General features: G+C 44.6%; 2 protein-coding genes across 3 annotated transcripts in view; one reads left to right on the plus strand and one right to left on the minus strand.

Moving 5' to 3' along the window:
* The window catches only part of cenpv (centromere protein V), a 34,002-nt gene extending 31,503 nt beyond the window's left edge, over nt 1-2,499 (plus strand). The window contains exon 5 of the mRNA XM_080210958.1: nt 1,798-2,499. Coding sequence (XP_080067084.1) covers nt 1,798-1,919 — 122 coding nt within the window. The 3' untranslated portion in view covers nt 1,920-2,499. The remainder of the gene's footprint in view (nt 1-1,797) is intronic.
* Nucleotides 2,500-3,207: 708 nt separating this feature from the next.
* pigl (phosphatidylinositol glycan anchor biosynthesis, class L) overlaps nt 3,208-27,920 on the minus strand; it is a 96,601-nt gene continuing 71,888 nt past the window's right edge. Inside the window, exons 5-7 of one of the 2 annotated variants that reach the window (XM_080210957.1) lie at nt 13,395-13,426; nt 11,507-11,603; nt 3,208-6,420 (exon numbers count right to left, since the gene is read on the minus strand). In XM_080210957.1, the coding sequence (XP_080067083.1) occupies nt 6,390-6,420; nt 11,507-11,603; nt 13,395-13,426 (160 nt within the window). In that variant the 3' untranslated portion in view covers nt 3,208-6,389. Of the gene's footprint in view, nt 6,421-11,469; nt 11,604-13,394; nt 13,427-27,920 lie in introns of both variants that reach the window. The other variant, XM_080210956.1, reaches the window with a different exon arrangement.

Below are 27,920 nucleotides of genomic sequence, written 5' to 3' on the forward strand. Positions count from 1 at the left end.
GTGAGGTAATCCATTTCGGTAGGAATAACAGATGTGTTGAGTATAGGGCTAACGGGAGGACTTTGAATAGAGTGGAGGAGCAGAGGGATCTAGGTGTATGTGTACATAGATCCCTGAAAGTTGGGAATCAAGTAGATAAGGTTGTTAAGAAGGCGTACGGTGTCTTGGCGTTTATTGGTAGGGGGATTGAATTTAGGAGTCGCAGCGTCATGTTGCAACTGTACACAACTCTGGTGCGGCCGCACTTGGAGTATTGTGTGCAGTTCTGGTCCCCACATTACTGGAAGGATGTGGAGGCTTTGGAGAGGGTGCAGAGGAGGTTTACCAGGATGTTGCCTGGTATGCAGGGGAGGTCCTATGAGGAGAGACTGAGGGATTTGGGGTTGTTTTCACTGGAAAGAAGGCGGCTAAGAGGGGATCTTATAGAAACATATAAGATGATTAGAGGTTTAGATAGGGTGGATGGTGATAGCCTGTTTCCTCGGATGGAGAAATCTAGCACGAGAGGGCATGGCTTTAAATTAAGGGGGGGTAGTTATAGGACGGATGTCAGGGGCAGGTTCTTTACCCAGAGGGTGGTGAGGGACTGGAATGCCCTGCCTGCTGCAGTTGTAAATGCGCCTAGTTTGGGGGCGTTTAAGAGATTGGTGGATAGGTTTATGGACGAAAAGGGATTGGTTTAGATTAGTGGGTCAATGTTTTTTTTTTAAAAATAAGACTGGTCGGCGCAACATTGTGGGCCGAAGGGCCTGTTCCGCGCTGTAGTGTTCTATGTTCTATGTCTTGCTGCAGCTGTATAGGGCATTGGTGAGGCCGCAGCTGGAGTACTGTGTGCAGTTTTGGGCGCCGCACCTGCGCAAAGATATTTTGGCCTTGGAGGGAGTGCAGAGGAGGTTTACTAGACTGATACCGGAGTTGAGGGGGTTGAGCTATGAGGAGAGGCTGAATAAACTAGGCTTGTACTCGTTAGAGTTTAGAAGAATGAGGGGAGATCTCATTGAGACGTATAAGATGATGAATGGGATGGATAGGATAGAGGTGGAGAGACTCTTCCCGCTTAAAAAAAAGATAGTAGGACTAGGGGGCACAGCCTCAAGATAAAGGGGAGGCGGTTTAGAACGGAGTTGAGGAGGAACTTCTTCACTCAAAGGGTGGTGAATCTCTGGAATTCTCTGCCCGTTGAAGTGGTGGAGGCTGCCTCGCTAAATATTTTTAAGACGCGGGTTGATGGGTTTTTGATAAGAGAGGGGATTAAGGGTTATGGGGAGAGGGCGGGAAAGTGGAACTGAGCCACGACAGATCAGCCATGATCTTATTGAATGGCGGGGCAGGCTCGAAGGGCTCGATGGCCTACTCCTGCTCCTATTTCTTATGTTCTTCATTTTAAGCGCTACTATATTGGCTGAAATGTGTAATGTTCCACTGATAAAAGGCTCAATTTTCAGATCTACTTTGTATTTGTGGAAACTTACAGCTTCAGATCTTGTTGGTTGACATTGCTAGGTTTTGTTCAAAATGCTCATGTATTTTCACCACTGCTCAAGGCAAGTCTTATGTCCAATTCGCTTTTTTCAAGTATCACTGCTGCTTGAGCCCAGGGCAATGCTATGTTTATGCAATAATTCCTGACATAATCCTTAGTGCACTTTCTGTATTCCACTGGCCTTTTCTTGATGGTTGATGCTATTTGTAGCTCTGTTCTACTCTCAGCTATTTGTCATGTCTGCCTCTGCTTCACTCTTGCTGATGTTTACCTGTTACTTCATTTGTTGAATCTGCTGTATTTTCTGTCCGTAGTTGTGATGGCTTACTGCCTGGATGAAGGCACGGTGAACAGCATCACTGTGGAACTTTTCAATGGCAAGAACTGGGAGAAAAGCATGGAGGAGCACAAAACTCTAAAGAATTTGTCTAAGTAATTGAATGTGTGAACATTCATGGTTCATTCACGTCATCAAATTCTGGTTACTCATATTCCTATTTTCCTCCCACCCCTTTGCCTATCACCAGCCCTTGGAACTAAAGCTTTGAAGCTATTTGATGTGGACTGCCCCCCCTCATGGATGAAATAGTACGGGAATAGGATGAAGCCCTAAACTGGCCATTAAATAGTCACTTAAAGGCCTCAGTAAGCCCAAGTGTGGGCAAGCTGTCCAATTCTCCCGGCACTCAAAGTTTGAGACAGGTTGGGGGGAATGGGGGTGGTGGTGGTTTTCTAGATTATCTGTTGTATTTTGGGAGTCCCTCCCCCATTCTCATGGTTTCAAACCCAACAGTGGTGCAGTGTAAAATCCAGCCCTGGAAAATTTAGCAAGATCACTGCAGCTATCCATTCATACCAAGATCAGATCAAAAACAATCAGAGGGACATGCACACACACATCACCCTAACATTGACCACAATAGCCAAGCAGTCTGAGACAACACAGCTGGACTATTTTAAAATGCTGAAAACTTGGATGTGTAACCATTATCAAAATTAAAGAAACTGTAGAAGAATGTGACTTCTCAGCCTTTCCTTTGTCCAGGGTAAACTGGAGTGTGGAGATATGGTGGAGGAGCGTTGCTGCTGATGTACAAATAATAGTTTGTACAAAGGACATAACTCTTTCACGTGGTCCTACGTTTGAGTGAATTAGTCTGTAATGGATAGTCTATGTTGATGAATTGATTCAAGATGAAAACAATTTCTATTGATGTTTGGGTAAGCATATGGTCTCAGGAATGGATCTTACTGAATTTGTATGGGGAGAGAAGCTGCCCCTTTAGCCTGTCTGTTAAACCATTTGGTTGCTGCACACTACCTGATAAAATGGTGCACACATAAGACAGGGAGGTGAGAGGGGCTTCATTCCCAGATATCTTGGTTTTGTTCCTGTATATTTTCTATTTTCATGAAACTATGAGAATGAAAATGTCATTTTTAATTGAGGATAACATGCTGCATGGTAAATAAATGTTGAAATTGCTTCAGATCACAAAGAAACCAGAGGGACAATGGGATAATGCTAAACAAACCTATTCTTGGGTGGCTGGGACTAAAATTCCTCCATGTGTTGCATCATATTAATGACAGTTATGATCCAGGCCAGAAACTTCAAGGTATTTTGTGAAATTAGCCTTGACCCTAAGTTTCATATTTGATTTTGGCATTGTGGGTATAATGTGTTTCAAGCCAGGTAGGATTCACGTGACCCACTAGGAAGCTTTTACCAAACAAAGTATATTTGAGAATACAGAATATAAATACAAGAATTAGCACAACTTTTACAAGACTTAAATGTGCCACAGTATAATTCCTAAGAGCTAGCTATCATTGTTGTTCCAAGGTAAACACTGTCCCTTCTCCAGACTTGGCACACAGAGCAAGTATGCTCAGATGATGCTGGATTTGCAGCTTTTCAACACCGGCTGTGAGTTGGTGCTTTGACTATTGGATCAATTCTCTGAGGCTCCCCAGTCTTGGAAATTCCAGAAAGCCTCTAGAGAGAGAGAGACAATGATACTGCCTTCTTCCACCAGCTTCTAGCAGCAACTGAGAAACATACTGGCATTTTTTGTTTAACATGAATTAACCAGTTTTAACCATTGCTTAGAAACACAAATTAAACTTAAACTGATAGCTTACTTCTAATATCCACAAATAGAAATATAAATTGTTTAAAACAGCTTTACTTCCTAGCATGATGAATGATATCAAGGGTGAAGGTATTTTAATGTAAAAATAGCATTGGATAAATTAGGAATGGATTGGTTAGGGCAGTGAGCATTCTATTAGATGGTGCACTGAGAGGGCAGAAAGATAGGCGTATCCGCAAGATTAAAATAGAAATTCTTGAATGACAATCCAAATAGTGCGTTCTCTGCATTTCGTTGAATACTGCACCAAGAAAAACACTGTGCTAAAACACTAGACATGGAACATGAAATGAGTACTGTTAGAAAAAGTTAATTTTATCTAAGCTAGTACACTTAATGTTACCTCACTATGCTGAGTGTACCAGCCGGGTCTCTCGCTAGTGTACTGGCCGAGTCATGGGATGGTGTTAAAGCACTTCTCAGAAATGAGACACAAGATTGAAGAATTTATGAACAGAAATAAACTCATAGCTGATCTACAGAATACCGAATGGCTGGCAACCCTTGTCTTGGTCGACAGTTAGGCATTTTCATATTGCGAACGCAAGAATGGAAGGATGTTAGTAGGTTGTGACTGAGTTTTATGATGATGTTCGCACCTTTGAAAATAAACAAGTTCTTTGGGATAAACAACTATCACTTTGCAAGTTGCCCCCTTTTCCTGCATTGAGGTCTCTGCTTGGATGTAGAAAGATTGCTAAATGAAAAAGAGTTTGAGGAAAGCTTTTCAGACTTTAGGAGTTCAATTGGTCAGCCACCCATTCTCTTTACCTGTGGAAAATCATAGGACCACAGAATTCCAAAAGTGTAGAAAGAGGCCATTTGGTCCATCAAGTCTATACTGATTCTCCAAAAGAGCATCCCATCCAGGGTTTCCCCTCCACTCTATCCCCATAATCCTGCGCATTTACCACAGCTAATCCACCTGACCCACGCATTTTAAAGTTTATTTATTAGTCACAAGGCTTACATTACCACTGCAATGAAGTTATTGTGAAATTGCACTAGTTGCCACATTTCGGTGCCTGTTTGGGTCAGTGCACCTAACAGCATGTCTTTCAGACTGTGGAAGGAAACCGGAGCACCTGGGGAAACCCATGCAAACATGGGGAGGATGTGCAAACTCCACACAGACAGGAATCGAACCAGGGACCTTGGTGCTGTGAGGCAGCAGTACTAACCACTATGCCACCTTGTCACCCACGCTTTGGACACTAAGGAACAATTTACCACTGCTAATCCACCTGATCTGCTCATCTTTGGACTACTTCTACAGAGTGGCAAATGGAACTCTGCTCTCATAATGACACGAAACCAAAGGAAAAGTTTGCAACATATTTATGCAAACAACTTTTTCATGAATGAATATTGGCACATCCAAACTCTAATTTGACTGACACATCTGAATGTTATTCTAAATGTAGCTCCCACTCAATCCAAGATGCTGGGAAAATTCCATAAGAAGTAAGAATGTGAGTAGACATTTGGCCCCTCGAGCTCGCTCTGCCATTCAATAGGATCACGGCTGACCTGACCCAACATTCTTTGTATCCACACTCTGGCCCTTTCCCCACAACCCTCGATTCCCTTACTGATCAAAAATCTATCTCAGCCTCAAATATACTCAAGGTCTCTGCCCCACAGCTGTCTTTGACAAAGAGTTCCAAAGACTCTCAACACTCAGAAGGAATTTCTCCTCATCTCAGTCTTAAACTGATGCCCCTTTATTCTGAGACTCTGCCCTCTGGTCCTAGGCTCTCCCATGAGGGGAAATATTCTCTCAGCATTTACCCTGTCAAGCCCTGAAGGAAACAAAGTCAGGTGTCTGGCACAGACAGATCAATTTAATAGTTATGTGACATTTTCATCTATTCTTTCTCTGATAATTGAATATTTGGTAATTTTATTTGCTATTCAATAGCTATCGTAATGCATATGCTAGACTTATTGAAGTTTTTATAACTGGAATGCCTGGGTCTCGCTATATACATCTTTAAGGATATCCCTTTTGTGAAACGTATTGGCCTGGCCCCTCATTACTTTCAAACAAAGAAACTCGTCCCTTTGGATCATTTTATTTTAACACCCCTGCGTTAAGTTTAATTACCGTAAGATCCATGACATTAAAAGTACAAAAAAAAAAGGAAGGTCCTCCAAGCCCGCATGATCATGTTGCCCATCTGAACTGAGAAATTAAGGCCCTTAATAAGCTTATATTTTCTGTGTAATATAAGACTTTTGAGAATAGCTGAACAACATTAATTAATGCACTATATCTAAACTGTTGTTTCTTAATAAACTATCTTAAAATTACTTATAACTAGTTGATTGCCTATATTAGGAATCTGTGGCCTGCAAATACAAAATCTTCCAAAAGTTTCTGCCAGCATCGTGCCTCAATGAGCTGAAGCTGTGCTGTTTGCTGCAAGACTGTTTATTGTTACGGTAGAAAGGAATTAGATCAATTATCCAAATAGTGTAAAAGCACAATCACAGAACCTCCAGCAACTCCAGCCATGATTTTAGTTCCCATCATATTTCTATGTAATTCCATGAAAGTTTTGTTAATAATATATTAACCTAGTCTCTAATACAATTTTCAGGCAGTAATTACTTCGAAAACTGATCTCCAGTAGCTTGAAGGCATACAACAGAAAAACAGCTGTCATCAAATGTTCACTGTGACATTAAATGGAAAGTGTTTATAAACATGTAACGGGAGATGTACAGGTAGAGGCGACGGAACCATACTAGCTGGCTCTGGTGACAGTACATGGCTTCCTGTAAAAGGGAAAACAAGCTATTAATCTGCACCAAAAAGTTCATGCAATCAGAATGAACAATGCAATCAGTGTGAACATTCACAGTTTGAAGCTTCACCCAGCATCATCAAAGCAACACTATCATTACTCACTAACACCTTCTCAGCTACAACACGGGGTTAGATACAGAGTAATGAACCTGGCTAATGAACCAGGACAGGTGTGGGATCTCTCGTAGGAGAGCGTCTTGGGGATGGAGATCATAGTTCTATCTCCTTCATGATAGCATTTGAAAGAGATAGGATCAGGCAGGCTAGGAAGGTGTTTGGAGTAAGGGGAAATATGAAGACATCAGGCAGAAAATTGGATGAATAAACTGGTAGGAGGCATTCTTGGGGAAGAGTACAGAAGGAAGGTGGTGGATATTCAAGGAATGTTTGACTGGAGCTCTGCACGATAAGGTTCCAATGAGACAAGGAGGTTTTGGTAGGGTGCAGGAACTGTGGTGCACGAAGGCTGTGGTGAACCTAGTCAGGAAGAAAAGAAAGGTGTATAAAAGGTTCAGAGAGCCAGGAGATGTTAAGGATCTGGAGGAGTATAAGGCTTGTAGAAAGGAGCTTAAAAAGGAAATTAGGAGAGCCAGAAGGGGTCACGAGAAGGCCTTGGCAGATAAGATTAAGGAGAATCCCAAGGCCTTCTACAAGTATGTGAAAAGTAAAAGGATGAGAAGAGAAGGGATAGGACCTATAAAAGGTGAAGGGGGAAAAGTCTGTGTGGAACCGGAAGAAATGGCAGAGGTGCTTAATGAGTACTTTGCCTTGGTATTCACAGTGGGAAGTGATCTGGGAGGTTGTACTGCAGGTTTGCGGCAGACTGAAAAGATTGAGTATGTGGATATTAAGAAAGGGGATGTGTTGGAACTTTTAAATTCTATCAAGATAGACAAGTCGCCAGGACCAGATGGGATGTACCCCAGGTTACTGTGGGAGGTGAGGGAAGTGATTGCAGAGCCCCTGGCGATGATCTTTGGGTCGCCGATGGAGACGGGAGAGGTTCCAGAGGATTGGAGGATTGCGGATGTGGTTCCTATTTTCAAGAAAGGGAACAGGGATAGCCCGGGAAACTACCGAACAGTGAGTCTGACCTCAGTGGTTGGTAAGCTGATGGAGAGGCTTCTGAGAGACAAGATTTATGAGTATTTAGAGAAGTTTAGAATGATCAGAAATAGTCAACATGGTTTTGTCAAGGGCAGGTCATGCCTTACGAGCCTAGTTGAGTTCTTTGAGAATGTGGCTGAGCACATTGATGAAGGAAGAGCAGTAGACGTGGTTGACATGGACTTCAGCAAGGCATTTGATAAGGTCCCCCATGCAAGACTTCTTGAGAAGGTGTGAGGGCATGGGATCCAAGGGGCTTTGGCCTTGTGGATCCAGAACTGGCTTGCCTGCAGAAGGCAGAGAGTGGTTGTGGACGGGTCTTTTTCTGCATGGAGGTCAGTCACCAGTGGAGTGCTCCAGGGATCTGTTCTAGGACCCTTGCTGTTTGTCATTTTCATAAATGACCTGGATGAGGAAGTGGAGGGATGGGTTAGTAAGATCGCCGACGATACAAAGGTTGGTGGTGTTGTGGATGGTCTGGAGGGATGTCAGAAGTTGCAGCGGAACATAGATAGGATGCAAGACTGGGCGGAGAAGTGGCAGATGGACTTCAATGCAGGTAAATATAAATATGAATATAAAAGTAGGGAGGTCTTGCTGCAGCTGTATAGGGCATTGGTGAGGCCGCAACTGGAGTACTGTGTGCATTTTTGGGCGCCGCACCTGCGCAAAGATATTTTGGCCTTGGAGGGAGTGCAGAGGAGGTTTACTAGGCTGATTCCGGAGTTGAGGGGGTTGAGCTATGAGGAGAGGCTGAATAAACTGGGCTTGTACTCGTTAGAGTTTAGAAGAATGAGAGGAGATCTCATTGAGACGTATAAGATGATGAATGGGATGGATAGAATAGAGGTGGAAAGACTCTTCCCGCTCAAAAAAGACAATAGGACTAGGGGGCACAGCCTCAAGATAAAAGGGGGGCGGTTTAGAACGGAGTTGAGGAGGAACTTCTTCACTCAAAGGGTGGTGAATCTCTGGAATTCTCTGCCCGTTGAAGTGGTGGAGGCTGCCTCGCTAAATATTTTTAAGACGCGGGTTGATGGGTTTTTGATAGGAGAGGGGATTAAGGGTTATGGGGAGAGGGCGGGAAAGTGGAACTGAGCAGCGACAGATCAGCCATGATCTTATTGAATGGCGGGGCAGGCTCGAAGGGCTGGATGGCCTACTCCTGCTCCTATTTCTTATGTTCTTAAATGTGTAGTGGTCCATTTTGGCAGGACCAATGGGAAGAAGGAATACAATATCAAGGGTAGGAGTCTTAGCTGTGTTGAAGAGCAGAAGGATCTTGGGGTCCGGGTCCATAGGACTCAAATCGGCCTCGCAGGTGGAGGATGTGGTCAGGAGGGTGTATGGTGTACTGGCCTTCACTAATCGAGGGATTGAGTTTAGGAGTCGGGAGGTAATGCTGCAACTTTATATGACCCTTGTCAGACCCCACTTGGAGTACTGTGCGTAGTTCTGGTCACCTCACTATAGGAAGGACGTAGAAGCTATTGAAAGGGTGCAGAGGAGATTTACAAGGATGTTGCCTGGATTGGGAGGCATGCCTTATGAAGATAGGTTGAGGGAGCTGGGACTCTTCTCCCTGGAGAGACAAAGGTTGAGAGGCGACCTGATAGAGGTTTATAAAATGTTGAGAGGAATAGATAGGGTGGATTCTCAGAGGCTATTTCCCCGGGCTGAAATGGTCGCTATGAGAGGACACAGATTTAAGGTGCAGGGAAGCAAGTACAGAGGAGATATTAGGGGTAAGTTTTTCACTCAGAGGGTGGTGAGTGAATGGAATCGGCTGCCGTCAGTGGTGGTGGAGGCGAACTCGCTGGGGTCTTTTAAAAGACTTCTGGATGAGTATATGGGATCTAATGGGATTGGGGGTTATAGATAGGTCTATGGCTTAGTAGGTATAAATGTGATCGGTGCAACTTGTGGGCCGAAGGGCCTGTTTGTGCTGTAGTGTTCTATGTTCTAAAGCACCTTCTACACTGTCCCCCATCAAACACTCCCAGGACAGGTACAGCACGGGGTTAGATACAGAGTAAAGCTCCCTGTACAGTGTCCCCCATCAAACACTTCCAGGACAGATACAGCACAGGGTTAGATACAGAGTAAAGCTCCCTCTACCCTGTCCCTCATCAAACACTCAAACACTTTTTTTACAATCAGAACTCCCAGCCACCTGACGAAGGGACAGACTGTCCCGAAAGCTTGCGGCTTTTGATACAAATAAACCTGTTTGGACTTTAAACTGGTGTTGTCGGATTTCTTTCTGTCCATCAAACAACCCCAGGACAGGTACAGCACAGGGTTAGATACAGAGTAAAGCTCCCTCTACACTGTCCCCCATCAAACACTCCCAGGACAGGTATAGCACAGGGTTAGATAGGGTAAAGCTCCCTTTCCCTCTACACTGCCCCCAACAAATACTCCTGGGATGGGTATAATTTACAGCCACTGTTTACTAGGCTACACAGGATTTAGAACATTGCACTAGAGGTTAATGGAATACTGTTCCAGTGAACTGTGCTATTCAACTTGTGTGGAGACCACAACAAAAAACGCTGTAGGAGTTTCAGCCCTATCATAATAAAACTGCGATTCTGAATTTCTCACGCCTCCCAGCGGATTGTGGTCACTCAAAGAACAAAGAAAATTACAGCAGGAACAGGCCCTTCGCCCCACCAAGCCTGCACCAACCATACTGTCCAATTGAACTAAAACCCCCTACCCTTCTGGGGACCATATCCCTCTATTCCCATCCTATTCATGTACTTGTCAAGACACCCCTCAAAAGTCACCACCATATCCACTACCTCCCCTAGCAATGAGTTCCAGGCACCCACTACTCTGTGTAAAAAATCTGCCTCGCACATCTCTTTTAAAACTTGCCACTCGCACCTTAAACCTGTGCTCCCTAGTAATTGACTCTTCCACCCTGGGAAAAAGCTTCTGACTATCCACTCTGTCCGTGCCTCTCATAATCTTGTAGACTTCTACCACATCTCCCCTCAATGTCCATCGCTCCAGTGAGAACAAACCAAGTTTCTCCAACCTTTCCTCATAGCTAATGCCCTCCATGCCAGGCAACATCCTGGTAAATCTTTTCTGTATCCTCTCCAAAATCTCCACATCCTTCTGGTAGTGTGGCAACCAGAATTGAACACTATATTCCAAGTTCTAATAAAGCTGCAACATGACTTACCAATGTTTAAACTCAATGCCCCGGTCGATGAAGGCAAGCATGCTGTATGCCTTCTTGACTACCTTCTCCACCTGCATTGCCACTTTTAGTGACCTGTGTACCTGTACACCCAGATCCCTTTCCCCATCAATACTCAAGGGTTCTGCCATTTACTGTATATTTCCTATCTGTATTAGACCTTTCAAAATGCATTACCTCACATTTTTCCAGATTAAACTCCATCTGTCATCTCTCCACCCAAGTCTCTAACTGATCTATATGCTACTGTATCCTCTGATGGTCCTCATCGCTATCTGCAAATCCACCAACCTTTGTGTCCAAGTAAGTCCTCAAAATTACTAATCAATCCAGTTACATTTTCCTCCAAATCATTTATATATGTTACAAACAGCAAAGGTCCGAGCACTGATTTTTGGAGAACACCATGGTCATAGCTCTCCATTCAGAAACACACCCAGCCACTGCTACCCTCAGTCTTCTTTGAGCCAGTAACTCATCCGTAACATTTATGGAAATTCCCACTGGCGGGTGGGGTGGATAGTGGGGGTGTTTGTAACACTGGGAATTAGGGATTCCAACATGCTGTCAGAACCCAGCCATTGTTAGAATCCTGTTCCTGTTATTTAGAACTTGTTTAGTATTTGAGTGGGTATAATCAGGCAAAACCTATCAAGAATCTGATGATTAAACAGTTCACATTGTTGCTTTCATTTACCTTGGCCTTTTGATATTCCCAACTGTGTAATACATACATCACATGGTGGGGCCTCAGCCAGCTGATTGGCAAATCCAAGATGGAGATGTACTTCCGGAGAACATTTGTGGATTGGAGAACAAGGGCTTGGCACCCTGGAAAAGAGCAGAAACGATCCGAACGAATGGTGAGCACACACAGCAGAGGAGTTGCTCTGCTCATTTTCGACCCCTGTCTCCACAGGAATGGCTATGCACACTGAGCTCCATCCATAATTGGAAAGCCAGCTGAATGCACATCTTCAGCCATTGGTGCTATCCACCATGTCACTAATCAATGTGGCATACTGAGCTCCGGTGCAATGCTGAACCAGTCAGTTTGGGAGGAGTAGAAACTAACATGGAAGTTCCACCTCACCAATAAATAAATTGCATTCAAAAGTTCTGGCTGTATCTCTGCAGTATGGCTGAAACCTGTGTCCTTTTCTGATTGGTGAGGTATTAAGAATTATGTAATTATCAGCAAGAAATTAGACAGGAAAACCAGAAACCTCCCTGGACAATTCTCTTCTGACTTCACCTTTAGTTTAAAACATGTAGCAATCGATTAGGAGCAGCATTGCTCAGGGTGGGGGCCTCAGATGTGATCTGATAACTATGCACCAACCAGTAAAATTCTGCAATCTTGTCCTTTTGGACAGGGAGCAAATGAGTTAGTCCAGTTGACTGTCATATGATTTGTATGATAACCTAGAATGCAGTAACGTCAATGTAGGATGAATGTTGCAGCAAACATCAACTTAAGTGGACACATTTGTGCCATCACTTCAGTCATGACAATGAATCATAGCTCCAAATTATGTATAGACATACTGAAATGTTAAGTAAGACATATGTATTTTAAAAGAAGGGCATACAAGCAGAAACTGGGACAGCAAAGTAACCATTTGCTGGAATTCCTATGTGGATTATACTCAGTCCCCAGAGTGATAATGGAATGTTGCATCCTTTGTCAGAGACGTTTCAGAAGAAGGAATGCAAAAACTGAACCGCAATGGAGATAATAGAGGCTGATTACCATCTCAGCAGGAACCATCTCCTGTGAGTTACATTCCAGATATGTTTCTGTTGTCCCCTTTCCAGGAATACACAAGAAAAGCAGTTACAAATGAGCTGAAGTCTGGTGTGTGTACTAATCTGGTGTTATAGCCCTACTGTGCTGGGATGTGACAGCTGAAGAATATCAACTCAGTATCCCTGCTGCTTGCAGGTACTAGGTCTTTCTCTGATTGCTGGAAGCAAGCCAGCAAAGCCATAGTTGAAAAGGAAGCAGGACAGATGCTTTCATAAAATCAAAAATCCCCAAAATTGCAGAAGGAGGCCTTTTGGCCCATCGTGGCTGCACTTACTCTCTGACAGAGCATCTTACCCAAGGCCTCTCCTCATCCTATCCCCATAACTCCACAAATTTACTTGGCTAATTATTCCAACTTAAACATCTTGGGACAGGAAGCGGCAATTTAGCATGACTAATCCACCTAACCTGCACATCTTTGGACTATGGGAGGAAACCAGAGGAAACCCACACAGACACGGGGAGAACATGCAAATTTCACACAGACAGCTAACCTGCAGTACAAAGAATTTCCAAACCAACTGCTCAACTTCTGAAGTCAGCGTTACTGAAATCACCCAAATTAACAGCCGCAACATTTCATCATCTACTTCTCAGGGACAAGCCAAAGATTGATTTGCATAACTTTTTTAGCTTTTATGTTTGGACTCGCCTCTCATTTACAATCTGTGTGTACACATATTTAGTTTTGATATTTACTTCTTACATTTTATAATAATTATTTATATGATAATTAGGAGGCACTGAGGAAGGCTGACTGCTGGGCTTTCATTGAAGTTTCACTTTGATCGATAGACAAACAATCCTCTTACCATTCGGCAGTTTCTTCTCTAATTGAAGTTTCCTGCAAACATGCAACAGAAACATGAGAATCAGAATTTTATAGAACATTCATTCAATAAAATCTGTGTTACCTTAAACAAATGGCCATTTAGTCCCATTCCCATAATCTTAAATATAGCAACACTACCCGATAATGTCACACAGAGTATAGTAGAAGTCTGAAACTTGCTCCCCAAAAACCGTGAATGCTAGGGTCTGTTGAAATTTTCTAGATTGAGATTGATAGATTTCTATTGAGTAAATATATCAAAAGATATGGAGCAAGTTTTAGTCTATTTATTTGTGCCACAAGCAAGCTTATATTAACACTGCAATGAAGTTTCTGTGAAAATCCCCTAGTAACCACACTCCAGCACCTGTTCGGGTAAACTGAGGGAGAATTTAGCATCGCCAATGCACCTAACCAGCATGTCTGGGAGGAAACCGGAGCACCCAGAGGAAACCCACGCAGACAAAAGGGAGCGTTCAGACTCCGCAGACAGTGACCCAAGGCTGGAATTGAACCCAGGTCCCTGGCGCTGTGAGGCAGGAGTGCTAACCACTGTGCCACCAGAGACAGATAAATGAGATTAAGGTGCAGATCTGCCATGATTTAAATAATAGATGGGACAGACTCAGAGGCCAGATAGCCTCCTCATGTTCACTCAGTTTTGCTGTCAACTGTTATGGTATAATTGCAAGCCACCCATCATACAAAAGCATCATACTATGCCTTGTAGTTCTCCGCCCTCCCTTTCTTCCTCTTATTTACTTTATCAAAACATTCATAATTCTGAACACATCTATCAAACCAAATTGTGACCCCCTCTGCTCTAAAAACAGCCCCAGTTTCTCCACATCACAAGTCCCACATCCCTGGAACCATTTTAGCAAATCCCATCTGCATCTTCTCTTAGGCTTTGACATCATTCTGAAAGTGTGGTGTCCAGAGTTAAACGCAGGATATGAAATGCCAAACATTAATTTATAAAGGTCTAACATTATATCCTTGCTTTTCTATTCCACACCTCAGTTTAAAAAGTTCATGCTGATCATGTTACCCTAACTAAAAAGAACATTCTGCCTTTACTCGGACCATATCCCTCCATTCCTTCTCTATTCACGTACCCATCAGATGTCTCTTAAATGCCGTTAATGTGTCTGCTTCCACCACTTCCTCTAGCAGTGCATTCAAGGCACCCACCACTCTCTGCATGAAAACTTCCCCAGTATATCTCCCTTAACTTTCCACCTCTCACCTTGAACCTGTGCCCCCTTGCAATTGACACTTCCACCCTGAGAAAAAGCCTCTGACTATCCACCTTGTCTATGCCTCTCATAGTTTTGTATATTCTTCAGGTCTCCCCTCAGCCCCTGTTGTTTCAGTGAACTAATTCCTCTTCTATGTGGGATAAATGAGATTTCTCAATATTTTTTCATCATTGCTAATGTATACTGTGAAACAGATTTGTGTATGAATATGGGTGAGACTGGTTTCATTAAATTGAAGATAGTTAGACTGCTAGGGTTAAACTACCAATAGGGAATAGGTGTAAAGGCAAATGATTGAAGCAGAAATTGACAGAATGCCAGGGTTAGCTTGGTTAGGAGTTTAAATGTGGCAGATAAGCAAAGTGATTTAAAGTGAATGGTTATATTTCACAATTGGGAGATTGTAAATGAATGAGATGGAGTAGTTTACTTTTATAAACATAGTAACCATAAAGTAACATGAAAGATTGGAAAGGGACTTCTAAAGGACTGTAGAAGTGATAGAGTGAAAGATTAAAGGAAAAAGAATTAAAGAAGGAGAAACAAAAAAGCTTCTACAAATACATAAAGGGCAAAAGAGTAACAAGGGAAAGAGTAGGCCCTCTTAAGGATCAACAAGGTCAGCTACGTGTGGATCCACAAGGGATGAGTGAGATCCTAAATGAATACTTCTCATCAGTATTCACTGTTGAAAAAAGCATGGATGTTAGGGAACTTGGGGAAATAAATAGTGAAGTCTTGAGGAGTGTACATATTACAGAGGTGGTGGTGCTGGAAGTCTTGAAGTGCATCAAGGTAGATAAATCACTGGACCTGATGAAGAGTATCCTAGGACACTGTGGGAGCTCGGGAGGAAATAAATAGTGATGTCTTGAGGAGTGTACATATAACAGAAGTGGTGTTGGAAGTCTTAAAGCGCATCAAGGTAGATAAAGTGTGAGGTTAGCCACTTTGGTAGGAATAATGGTAGGAAGGACTATTACTTACATGGTGAAAAACTGCAGCAGGCGACGGTGCAGAGGGACCTCGGGGTCCTTGTGCATGAGTCGCAAAAACCCAGCCTGCAGGTGCAGCAGGTGGTCAGGAAGGCGAATGAGATACTGGCCTTCATAGCGAGGGGGATTGAATATAAAAGTAGGGAGGTCTTGCTGCAGCCGTATAGGGCATTGGTGAGGCCGCAGCTGGAGTACTGTGTGCAGTTTTGGTTGCCGCACTTACGCAAGGATATTTTGGCCTTGGAGGGAGTGCAGAGGAGGTTTACTAGGCTGATACTGGAGTTGAGGGGGTTGAGCTATGAGGAGAGGCTGAATAAACTAGGCTTGTACATAGAACATAGAACACTACAGCACAAACAGGCCCTTCGGCCCACGTGTTGCGCCGATCACATCAACACCTACCAATCCATAGACCTACCTATAACCCCCAATCCCACTAAATCCCATATACACATCCAGAAGTCTTTTAAAAGACCCCAGTGAGTTCGCCTCCACCACCACTGATGGCAGCCGATTCCATTCACTCACCACCCTCTGAGTGAAAAACTTACCCCTAACATCACTTCTGTACTTGCCTCCCTGCACCTTCAATCTGTGTCCTCTCGTAGCGACCATTTCAACCCAGGGAAATAGCCTCTGAGACTCCACCTTATCTATTCCTCTCAACATTTTATAAACCTCTATCAGGTCGCCTCTCAACCTTCGTCTCTCCAGGGAGAAGAGTCCCAGCTCCCTCAACCTATCATTCTTCTAAACTCGTTAGAGTTTAGAAGAATGAGGGGAGATCTCATTGAGACATATAAGATGATGAATGGGATGGCTAGGATAGAAGTGGAGAGATTCTTCCCGCTCAGAAAGGACAGTAGGACTAGGGGGCACAGCCTCAAGATAAAGGGGGGGGGTTTAGAACGGAGTTGAGGAGGAACTTCTTCATTCAAAGGGTGGTGAATCTCTGGAATTCTCTGCCCGTTGAAGTGGTGGAGGCTACCTCGCTAAATATATTTAAGACGCGGGTTGATGGGTTTTTGATAAGCGAGGGAATTAAGGGTTATGGGGAGAGGGCGGGAATGTGGAACTGAGCCACGACAGATCAGCCATGATCTTATTGAATGGCGGGGCAGGCTCGAAGGGCTAGATGGCCTACTCCTGCTCCTATTTAAGGTAATTTTTAAAAACATTTTTTAACTTTTGCTTTCTAGTTTAAAGTTGCGAGCAGCGGTGGTTTTTTTTTCTTTTTTTAAGTTAGCTAGAAACCGGAAGTCGTCATTAGGAGGCTTACCGGTAGTTGTAGTTTTTTTTTCTTAACTTTATAAGCACTTACCTCCAAGTGTCGGCCTCATTGTTCCTGTGGAGCAGCACGGAGAGGCAGAGATTTTGGGCGTGCATGGAGGTCGAGATTAAGGTAATTTTTAAAAAAGTTTTTTAACTTTTGCTTTCTAGTTTAAAGTTGTGAGCAGCGGTGGTTTTTTTTTTCTTTTTTTAAGTTAGCTAGAAACCGGAAGCCGTCATTAGGAGGCTTACCGGTAGTTGTAGTTTTTTTTTGTCCCTCTGACCCTATAAATTGGTACAGGGAGGATACCCGATCCTCTACACAGGTAGAGTATCCCACCCTCCCCCCTCCTCTAACCTAATAATAAGTGTGTGGGAAGTTTTTTTTTCTCCCCTCCTGGAAATTGTTTCAGAGATGGCGGTTCAGGCAGTAAGCTGCACCTCCTGCGGTATGTACGAGGTGAGGGACACCAGTAGTGTTCCTGCTGATTTTACCTGCAGGAAGTGTGTACACTTGCAGCTTCTGGAGGATCATGTTAAGGAGCTAGAGCTGGAATTGGAGGAACTCCGGATAACTCGGGAGGTTGAGGCGGACATTGATAGGAGTTACAAAGAGATAGTCACTCCTAAAAATGAGTCTTGGGTAACTGCTAGGAAGAGGGGTAAGAAGCAATCGGGGAGACAATCCCCTAGGTCTGTTCCCCTCCAAAATAAGTTTTCTGTCCTGGAGGCTACAGTTGAGGAAGAATCAACTGGAGATGGCCAAAGAGAGCAGGTCTCTGGAGGTGAGCCTGCTGTGAAGGCTCAGGTGGGTAGGGGAAGTAAAAGATTGGGCCTGGTGATTGGGGACTCCATAGTTAGGGGGACAGATAGGAGAGTCAATAGTAATGGAAGGGACTCAGGGCTGGTGTGTTGCCTCCCAGGGGCTGGGGTACAGGATGTTTCGGAGCGGGTGTTTAAGACTCTCAAGGGAGAGGGGAGTCAGCCCCAAGTCATAGTTCATGTGGGGACACGTGACATAGGGAGGATAAGGGAAGGGGATATTAAACAGAAATTTATGGAGTTGGGGTGGAAACTTAGGGCCAAATCAAACAGAGTGGTTATCTCGGGACTCTTGACTGTGCCACGGGATAGTTTAGAGAAGAACAGAGAGAGGGAAAGTTTGAACTCGTGGCTGAGGGGATGGTGCAGGAGGGAGGGGTTCAGGTTCTTGAACAATTGGGGCTCATTCTGGGGAAGGTGGGACCTCTACAAGAGTGATGGTCTACACCTGAATCAGAGGGGAACCAATATCTTGGGGGAGAAAATTTGCAAAGGCTATGCAGGGGGGTTTAAACTGATTCGGGGGGGGGGTGGGTGGGACCCTGAGTAGCAGGGATGAAATTGAGGGGGTAATAGATGAGGACTGCAAAGCATGGCATCGTGGGGGTGGAGTAGAGCATGGTTTGAAATGCGTATACTTTAATGCGAGGAGTATTCGCAATAAGGTGGATGAACTTGCAGCGTGGATCAGTACCTGGAACTTTGATGTTGTGGCCATTTCAGAGACATGGATAGAGCAGGGACAGGAATGGTTGTTGCAGGTTCCGGGGTTCAAATGTTTCAGTCGGAGTAGAGAAGGAGGTAGAAGAGGGGGAGGAATGGCATTATTAGTCAAGGACTGTATCACAGTGACAGAAAAGAAGTTTGATGAGGACTTGTCTGTTGAGGTAGTATGGGCTGAGATTAGAAATAGGAGAGGAGAGGTCACCCTGTTGGGAGTCTTTTGTAGGCCTCCTAAAAGTTCTAGAGAGGTAGAGGAAAGGATTGCAGAGACGATCCTGGACAGGAGTGAAAGTAATCGGGTAATTGTTATGGGAGACTTTAACTTTACTAATATTGATTGGAATAGCTATAGCTCTAGCTCGTTAGAGGGGTCAATTTTTACACAAAGCGTGCAGGAAGGTTTTTTGACTCAGTATGTCGATAGGCCAACTAGAGGTGAGGCTATATTGGATTTGGTGCTGGGAAATGAGCCAGACCAGGTGTTAGACTTGGAAGTTGGTGAACATTTTGGTGATAGTGACCACAATTCGGTTACGTTCACCTTAGTGATGGAAAGGGATAGGCATGAACCTCGGGGCAGTAGTTATAGCTGGGGGAAGGGTAATTATGAGGCTATTAGGAGAGAATTAGGGAGCATAGGTTGGACTAGGAAACTACAGGGTCTTGGAACATCCGAAATGTGGAGTTTATTCAAGGAGCAGCTACTGCGAGTCCTTGATAAGTATGTCCCTGTCAGGCAAGGAGGAAATGGTCGAGCAAGGGAACCGTGGTGCACTAAAAAAGTTGATTCGCTGGTTAGAAGGAAAAAGGAGGCTTATGTCAGGATGAGGTTTGAGGGCTCAGGTAGTGCACTAGAAAGCTATAGATTAGCCAGAAGGGAGTTAAAGAGTGAGTTAAGAAGAGCTAAAAGAGGACACGAGAAGACTTTGGCTGATAGGATTAAGGAGAATCCTAAGGCTTTCTTTAGATATCTTAAGAATAGAAGATTGGTTAGGGCAAGATTAGGGCCAGTCAGAGACAGCAGTGGGAAGTTATGTGCGGAACCGGAAGAGATTGGCGAGGCACTGAACAAATATTTCTCTTCGGTATTCACGCAGGGAGACGTAAATGTAGTTGTGGAGAACACTGGGTTACAGGGTTGTAAACTGGATAGTATTGCAGTTGATAAGGAGGATGTGCTAGATATTCTTGAGGGTTTGAAAATAGATAAGTCCCTTGGGCCGGACGGGATTTACCCTAGGATTCTCTGGGAGGCAAGAGAGGCGATTGCAGAGCCTCTGGCTCTGATCTTCAGGTCGTCGTTGGTCACAGGTATAGTGCCTAAAGATTGGAAGATAGCGAATGTTGTCCCATTGTTTAAGAAGGGGAATAGAGACTTACCCGGGAATTATAGACCGGTGAGTCTTACTTCTGTTGTGGGCAAAGTATTAGAAAAAATTATTAGGGATAGGACTTATAGTTATTTCGAGAGTAATGGATTGATTGGAGATAGTCAGCATGGTTTTGTGAAGGGTAGGTCGTGCCTTACTAACCTTATTGAGGTTTTTGAAAAAGTGACCAAAGAGGTGGATGGGGGTAAGGCAGTTGACGTGGTATATATGGACTTTAGTAAGGCGTTTGATAAGGTTCACCATGGAAGGCTTCTGCAGAAAATGCAGATGTATGGGATTGAGGGTGATTTAGTTAATTGGATCAGGAATTGGCTAGCAGATAGGAGACAGAGGGTGGTGGTTGATGGTAAGTATTCGTCATGGAGTTTGGTTACAAGTGGTGTGCCTCAGGGATCTGTTTTGGGGCCACTGCTGTTTGTAATTTTTATAAATGATCTGGATGAGGGTATAGAAGGATGGATTAGTAAATTTGCTGATGACACCAAAGTCGGAGGAGTGGTAGATAGTGAAGAGGGGTATCATAGTTTACAGAGAGACTTGGACAAGTTGCAGAGCTGGGCCGAGAGGTGGCAGATGGAGTTTAATGCGGAAAAGTGTGAGGTAATTCACTTTGGTAGGAATAACAGATGTGTAGAGTATAGGGCTAATGGTAGGACTCTGAATAGTGTTGACGAACAGAGGGATCTAGATGTATGTGTACATAGATCCCTGAAAGTTGGAAATCAAGTCGATAAGGTTGTTAGGAAGGCATATGGTGTCTTGGCGTTTATTGGTAGGGGGATTGAATTTAGGAGCCGCAACGTCACGTTGCAACTGTACAAAACTCTGGTGCGGCCGCACTTGGAGTATTGTGTACAGTTCTGGTCCCCAGATTATAGGAAGGATGTGGAGGCATTGGAGAGGGTGCAGAGGAGGTTTACCAGGATGTTGCCTGGTATGGAGGGAAGGTCCTATGAGGAGAGACTGAGGGATTTGGGGTTGTTTTCGTTGGAAAGAAGGCGGCTAAGAGGAGACGTTATTGAAACATACAAGATGATTAGAGGTTTAGATAGGGTGGACAGTGATAGCCTTTTTCCTCGGATGGAGAAAGCTAGCACGAGGGGACATAGCTTTAAATTAAGGGGTGGTTGTTATAGGACGGATGTCAGAGGTAGGTTCTTTACCCAGAGGGTGGTGAGGGAATGGAATGCCCTGCATGCTGCAGTTGTAGATGCGCCTAGTTTGGGGGCGTTTAAGAGGTCCGTGGGTAGGTTTATGGATGGAAAGGGATTGGTTTAGGTTAGAGGGTCATTGCTTTTTTCTTAATTGGTCGGCGCAACATCGTGGGCCGAAGGGCCTGTTCTGCGCTGTAATGTTCTATGTTCTATTTCTTATGTTCTTATGTAAATCCCTGGCCCTGATGAACAGTATCCCAAGGACATTGTGGGAGGCTAGGGAGGAAATTGTGGGTCCTTTAGCAGAGGTATTTGAATCATCGATAATCACAGGTGAGGTGCCTGAAGATTGGAGGGTGACTGTGTTTAAAAAGGGCTGCAGGGAAAAGCCTGGGAACTACAAGCCAGTGAGCCTCACATCTGTGGTGGGTAAGTTGTTGGAAGGTATGTTGAGAGACAGGATCTACAGGCATTTAGAGACGCAAGGACTGATTAGGGACAGTCAGCATGGATTTGAGTGGAAAATCATTTCTCACAAATTTGATTGAGTTTTTTGAAGGAGTAACCAAAAAGGTAGAAGAGGGCAGTGCAGTTGATGTTTTCTACATGGACTTTAGCGAGGCGTTTGTCAAGGTACCACATGGTAGGTTGTTGCATAAAATTAAATCTCACTGGATCCAGGGTGGGGTAGCCGAATGGATACAAAATTGGGTTGATGACAGAAGACAGAGAACAAAGAACAAAGAACAACCCAGCACGGGAAACAGGCCCTTCGGCCCAACCAGCCCGCGCCGCCGCATCCTCCTACACCTACCCTGCCCTGCGTGTATGCGAGTGGACCCCTAACTTAGCCAGATTCAGGGGAGAATAGCGTCAATTTGGTATACCAATCAGCCTAAGAGCACATCTTTGGGGTGTGGGAGGAAACCGGAGCGCCCGGAGGAAACCCATGCAACCACAGGGAGAATGCACAAACTCCCACAGACACAGGCCCAAATCCATGTATCTGCACAGCTAGCAGTGCTAGTCACTGAGCTGTTGCGGCGCCCGTCTACCGGTCCAGGATCAAGCACACACACCGACACGAAGTACTAGGCCACTCCTGGAACCTCCAAGAGCAGCCCACGCACGACCCACCGTGTGCATGCCCCTCGTTTGACAACAAGGTGGACCGCCACCTGCGGAATAAAAAGACAAAAACGTTAACATATAAGTCTGCATTTCCGGTGCCTCCCGAGGCTCCGACCCTATTTAATACTCCCTACTGTAACCCTCCATTCCTTGTTTCGCTCATGTATCTAAGTAAACCTTAAACAAGTCCAACGTGCCTGCCTCTACCACCCTACTCGGTAGCACGTTCCATACCCCCACGACCCTCTGCGTGAAGAACCTTCCCCTCATATCCAAATTATACTTCTCCCCCCTCACCCTTAGATCATGATCTCTCGTAATTGTACCCAATCTAGGGAGCAGCCTCTCACTATTGACTCTATCTATTCCCTTCAGTATCTTATATACCACTATCATGTCTCCCCTTAATCTCCGTCTTTCCAAGGAGAAAAGTCCCAGTTTCTCCAACCTTTCCTCGTAACTCAGTCCCTCCATGCCAGGCAACATCCTGGTAAACCTCCTCTGCACCCTCTCCAGAGTCTCCACGTCCTTCCGGTAGTAAGGTGACCAGAACTGGATGTAGTACTCCAAATGCGGTCTAACCAACGTTCTGTACAACTGAAGCATTAGACGGCAGCTCCTATACTCTATACCCCTTCCTATAAAGGCTAGCATTCCATAAGCTTTCCTCACAACCTTCTCTACTTGTGTCGCAACCTTCATAGACTTGTGAACCTGCACTCCCAGGTCCCTCTGTATTTCTATACTCCTAATCGGTCTACCTTTTATCTCGTAGCTCCTCTCTGCATTATTCCTTCCAAAATGCATCACCTTGCATTTGTCAGGATTAAATTCCATCTGCCACCTATCTGCCCAAGGCACCAACCTATCTATATCCTGTTGTATCACCTGACATTCCACCTCAGTATCCGCCAATCCTGCCATTTTGGTGTCATCCGCAAACTTGCTGATCACACAACGTACGCTCTCTTCCAAGTCGTTTATGTATACTACAAAGAGGAGATGTCCCAGTACTGAGCCCTGCGGCACACCACTGGTCACTGGCCTCCAGCCCGAAAAGGTCCCCTCAACAACTACCCTCTGTCTCCTATTGCCCAGCCAGTTCTCAATCCACCTAGCTACCTGTCCTTGTATCCCATGTGCCTTAACCTTTTCTACCAGCCTACCATGAGGGACTTTGTCAAACGCCTTACTGAAATCCATATAGATGACATCAACGGCTCGCCCATCGTCAACCGTTTTTGTCACCTCCTCAAAGAATTCTACCAGATTCGTAAGGCAAGACTTCCCCCTAACAAAGCCATGTTGCGTATCTTTAATCAGATCGCAACGCTCCAAATGCTCATACATCCTACCCCTAAGTATTTTTTCCATTAATTTTCCTACCACCGATGTCAAACTCACTGGTCTATAATTTCCAGGGTTATCCCTACTACCTGTGTCCAAAGAAGAGACAAAGATTTGTGCCAGAGGCCCAGCAATTTCATCTTTCACCTCCCTAAGCAGCCTGGGATAAATACCATCAGGCCCCGGAGCTTTATCCATCTTTACGCTACCTAAAAGCCTTAGCACTTCCTCCCTCATAATGGATATTTCCTGCCACTGATCTACAGCTCCCTCCAAGACACTGCACGACACCGAACCCCTCTCCTTCGTGAATACCGACGCAAAGTATTCATTCAGGATCTCCCCCATTCCCTCCAACTCAATACATAACTCCCCTCCTTTGTCCCTAAGAGGACCAATTTTCCCTCTAACCACTCTCTTGCTCCTAATATAGGAATAAAATGCCTTTGGATATTCCTTAATCCTATCAGCCAAAGCCATTTCATGCCCTCTCTTCGCCCTTCTAACTCCCCTTTTTAGCTCCCTCCTACTCTCTCTATATTCCTCCAGCGCACTCTCCGTACCCAGTTGTTTTGACCTAACATACACCTCCCTCTTCTTCCTAACCTAGGCTTCGATACCCCCTGTAATCCACGGCTCTCTAATCCTACCTTTCCCATCCTTCCACTTAACCGGAACATGCCTTTCCTGCAACATTTTCAGTTTGCCCTTAAAAGCCTCCCACTTGCCAACCGTGGACTTGCCAGCTAACAGTCCCTCCCAATCAGTGTCCTTCAGCTCCCTCCTAATCTGGCTATAGCGCGCCTACCCCCAGTTCAGCACCCTCCCCTTCGGACGGCACTCATCCCTTTCCATTTTTATCCTAAAGTAGACGGACTTGTGGTCACTGTTTGCCACATGTTCGCCTACCTCAACCTCAACCACCTGCCCCGGCTCTAACATTAAATCCAGTATAGCCCCTTCCCTAGTCGGGCTAGTTACGTACTGCTCTAGGGACCCTTCCAAAACACACTTTGCAAACTCCTCTCCCTCCGTACCCCCAGCTCTAGGCCCCCTCCAATCCACTCCAGGAAGATTAAAGTCACCCACTACAACCACCTTATTCTTTCTGCACCTATACAAAATGCCCCTGCAAATGCCTTCCTCCACTGACCTCGGGCTGTTGGGTGGCCTATAGTATACCCCTAGCATCGTAATCTCTCCCTTCTTATTCCTCAACTCCACCCACAGCGACTCAATCTCTAACTCCTCCATATTGTGCTCCCTCTGCACTACTGTGATGTTCTCCTTTACTAACAGTGCCACCCCTCCACCTCTCTTTAACCCTCCTCTGTCACACCTAAAACACTTATACCCAGGAACATTCAGCTGCCAGTCCTGCCCTTCACATAACCACGTCCCCGTTACAGCCACCACATCTAACTTCCTCACAAACATCAAGGCCCTAAGCTCATCCGTTTTTCCTGTCATACTCCTCGCATTGAAACAGACACAGTTCAACCCACCAGTGTCCCTCAGAACCTTCTTCTCCCTGATAATTTTCCTTTCACCCAACTCTCTCCCGGCCCCAGTGTCTAATGAGCTATCAGCCACATCCCCACCCCCCCCCTCCCTATTAGTTTAAACCATTCCTAAACACACCAGCTAACCTCCCTGCTAAGACACTAGTCCCCCTCCCATTCAAATTCTCCCCACCCCTCCTATACAGTTGCCCTTCTCTCATAAATACCTCCCAGTGGTCTACAGAGGGTGGTTGTAGAGGATTATTTTTTAAACTGGAGGCCTGTGACCAGCAATGTGCCTCAGGGATTGGTGCTGGGTCCAATGTTATTTGTCATTTATATTAATGATTTGGATGAGAATTTAGTAGGCATGGTTAGTAAGTTTGCAAACAACACCAAGATTGGTGGCATTGTGGACAGTGAAGTAGGTTATCTAGGATTACAATGGGATCTTGATCAATTGGGCCAGTAAGCAGGTGAATGGCAGATGGAGTTTAATTTAGATAAATGCAAGGTGATGCATTTTGGTAGATTGAACCAGGGCAGGACTTACTCAGTTAATGGTAGAGCATTGGGGAGAGTAAAAGAACGAAGCGATCTCGGGGTACAGGTTCATAGCTCCTTGAAAGTGGAGTCACAGGTGAACAGAGTGATGAAGAAGGCACTCAGCATGCTTGGTTTCATTGGTCAGAACATTGAATACAGAAGATGGGATGTCTTGTTGAAGTTGTACAACACATTGGTCAGGCCACATTTGGAAGTATGATCACCCTATTATAGAAAGGATATTATTAAACTAGAAAAGATTTACTAGGATGCTACCGGGACTTGATGGTTTGAGTTATAAGGAGAGGCTGGATAGACTGGGACTTTTTTTCTCTGGAGTGGAGGAGGCTGAGGGGTGATCTTATAGAGGTCTTTAAAATAATGAGGGGCGCCGATCAGCTAGATAGTCAATATCTTTTCCTAAAGGTAGAGGAGTCTAAAACTAGAGGGCATAGGTTTAAGGTGAGAGGGGAGAGATACAAAAGGGTCCAGAGGGGCAATTTTTTTCACACAGAGGGTGGTGAGTGTCTGGAACAAGCTGCCAGAGGTAGTAGTAGAGGTGGGTACAATTTTGTCTTTTAAAAAGTGTTTAGACAGTTACATGGATAAGATGGGTATAGAGGGATATGGGCCAAACGTGGGTAATTGGGACTAACTTAGGGGTTAAAAAAACAGGGCAGCATGGACAAGTTGGGCCAAAGGGCCTGTTTCTATGCTGTAAACCTCTATGATTCTACAACTGAAGACTGATAAAGGGTGGTTATGGGATTTTGAGAAAGGCAGTGCGTGCTGGAGCTAGGTCTGTGTCTACCAGCTGCCACGGCCCTTAGAGGGAAGAAGACTGTGTAAGATTTCCCCTGGAGCAGCAGGGCATTGCATGGTAAAATGACTGGAGTTTGTTTACATAAACTAAAAATCAATAGGACTGTTGTCATCAAAAGGTGGTTTAATTTTGATTTATTTAAGCCAAAATCTTTCAGAGAATGTTTGTAGAAGTACTGTTAATTGGCTAAAGGTGTTCTTGTGTTTTTAAATATTATTTTCCTTTTCCTTTAATAAATGTTAAAATTTAATATTTGCAGTATTGGGCAGCACGAAAGCACAATGGTTAGCACTACTGCTTCACAGCTCCAGGGACCTGAGTTCAACTCCTGGCTTGGGTCACTGTGTGTGGAGTTTGCACATTCTCCTCGCATCTGCGCGGGTTTCCTCCGGACGCTCCGGTTTTCTTCCACAGTTCAAAGATGTGCGGGTTAGGTTGATTGACCGTGCTAAAATTGCCCCTTAGTGTCCTGAGATGCATAAGTTAGAAAGATTAACAAGTAAATGTGTAGGGATGTGGGGGTAGGGCCTGGGTGGGATTGTGGTCGGTGCAGGCTTGATGGGCCAGATGACCTCTTTCTGCGCCGTAGGGACTCTATGATTCTATGAAATCTTCATAAGTGTCTGAAATGTACTTATCTTGACTCCATATATTTCTTCATTATATACAAATTGCAAACCGTTGTAGCAGCTTGTTCAAGTTTCTCTTTGGCATTTGTGCAGTCTGGCATTGTCATCTGGTGTGTCATAACACTGAGCACAAACTAAGTGAATCTTGCAGCCATGTTTTGACACCTCACAAATTTAGTCTTTCCAATCCAAATGCGAGATCACACCCACATTCATGCCCAGTGAACCATAGAGATTCTAGCTGCTCCCTCTTTCTTCCACCAGACCCTGGTGACTAAATTGTCTGCAACACTCAGTGATACTTTAGGAAAACCTGTAGCCAGTTATCACGATGGCTTTCGCTCTATCCTCCATACCTCAAAGCTCATCATCATGACAACATGAATTACATATGGTATCCAGGTAAATGCTGATGAGTATTCTCGGGACCACAACTCCCTTTTAACTTGTAAGTAAATGGACAGTTTAAAACACAACTGTTTATAATGACATCCTCAACACTTTCCTGGAACTTTGGAGACTTACTGTAAAGCCACTGAACATAGAACATAGAACATAGAACATTACAGCGCGGAACAGGCCCTTCGGCCCACAATGTTGCGCCGACCAGTCTTATTTTTTAAAAAAAAACATTGACCCACTAATCTAAACCAATCCCTTTTTGTCCATAAACCTATTCACCAATCTCTTAAACGCCCCCAAACTAGGCGCATTTACAACTGCAGCAGGCAGGGCATTCCAGTCCCTCACCACCCTCTGGGTAAAGAACCTGCCCCTGACATCCGTCCTATAACTACCCCCCCTTAATTTAAAGCCATGCCCCCTCGTGCTAGCTTTCGCCATCCGAGGAAACAGGCTATCACCATCCACCCTATCTAAACCTCTAATCATCTTATATGTTTCTATTAGATC

The sequence above is a fragment of the Carcharhinus amblyrhynchos genome, chromosome 23, assembly GCF_965287045.1.
Source record: "Carcharhinus amblyrhynchos chromosome 23, sCarAmb.v2.hapA, whole genome shotgun sequence".
Lineage (NCBI taxonomy): Eukaryota > Metazoa > Chordata > Chondrichthyes > Carcharhiniformes > Carcharhinidae > Carcharhinus > Carcharhinus amblyrhynchos.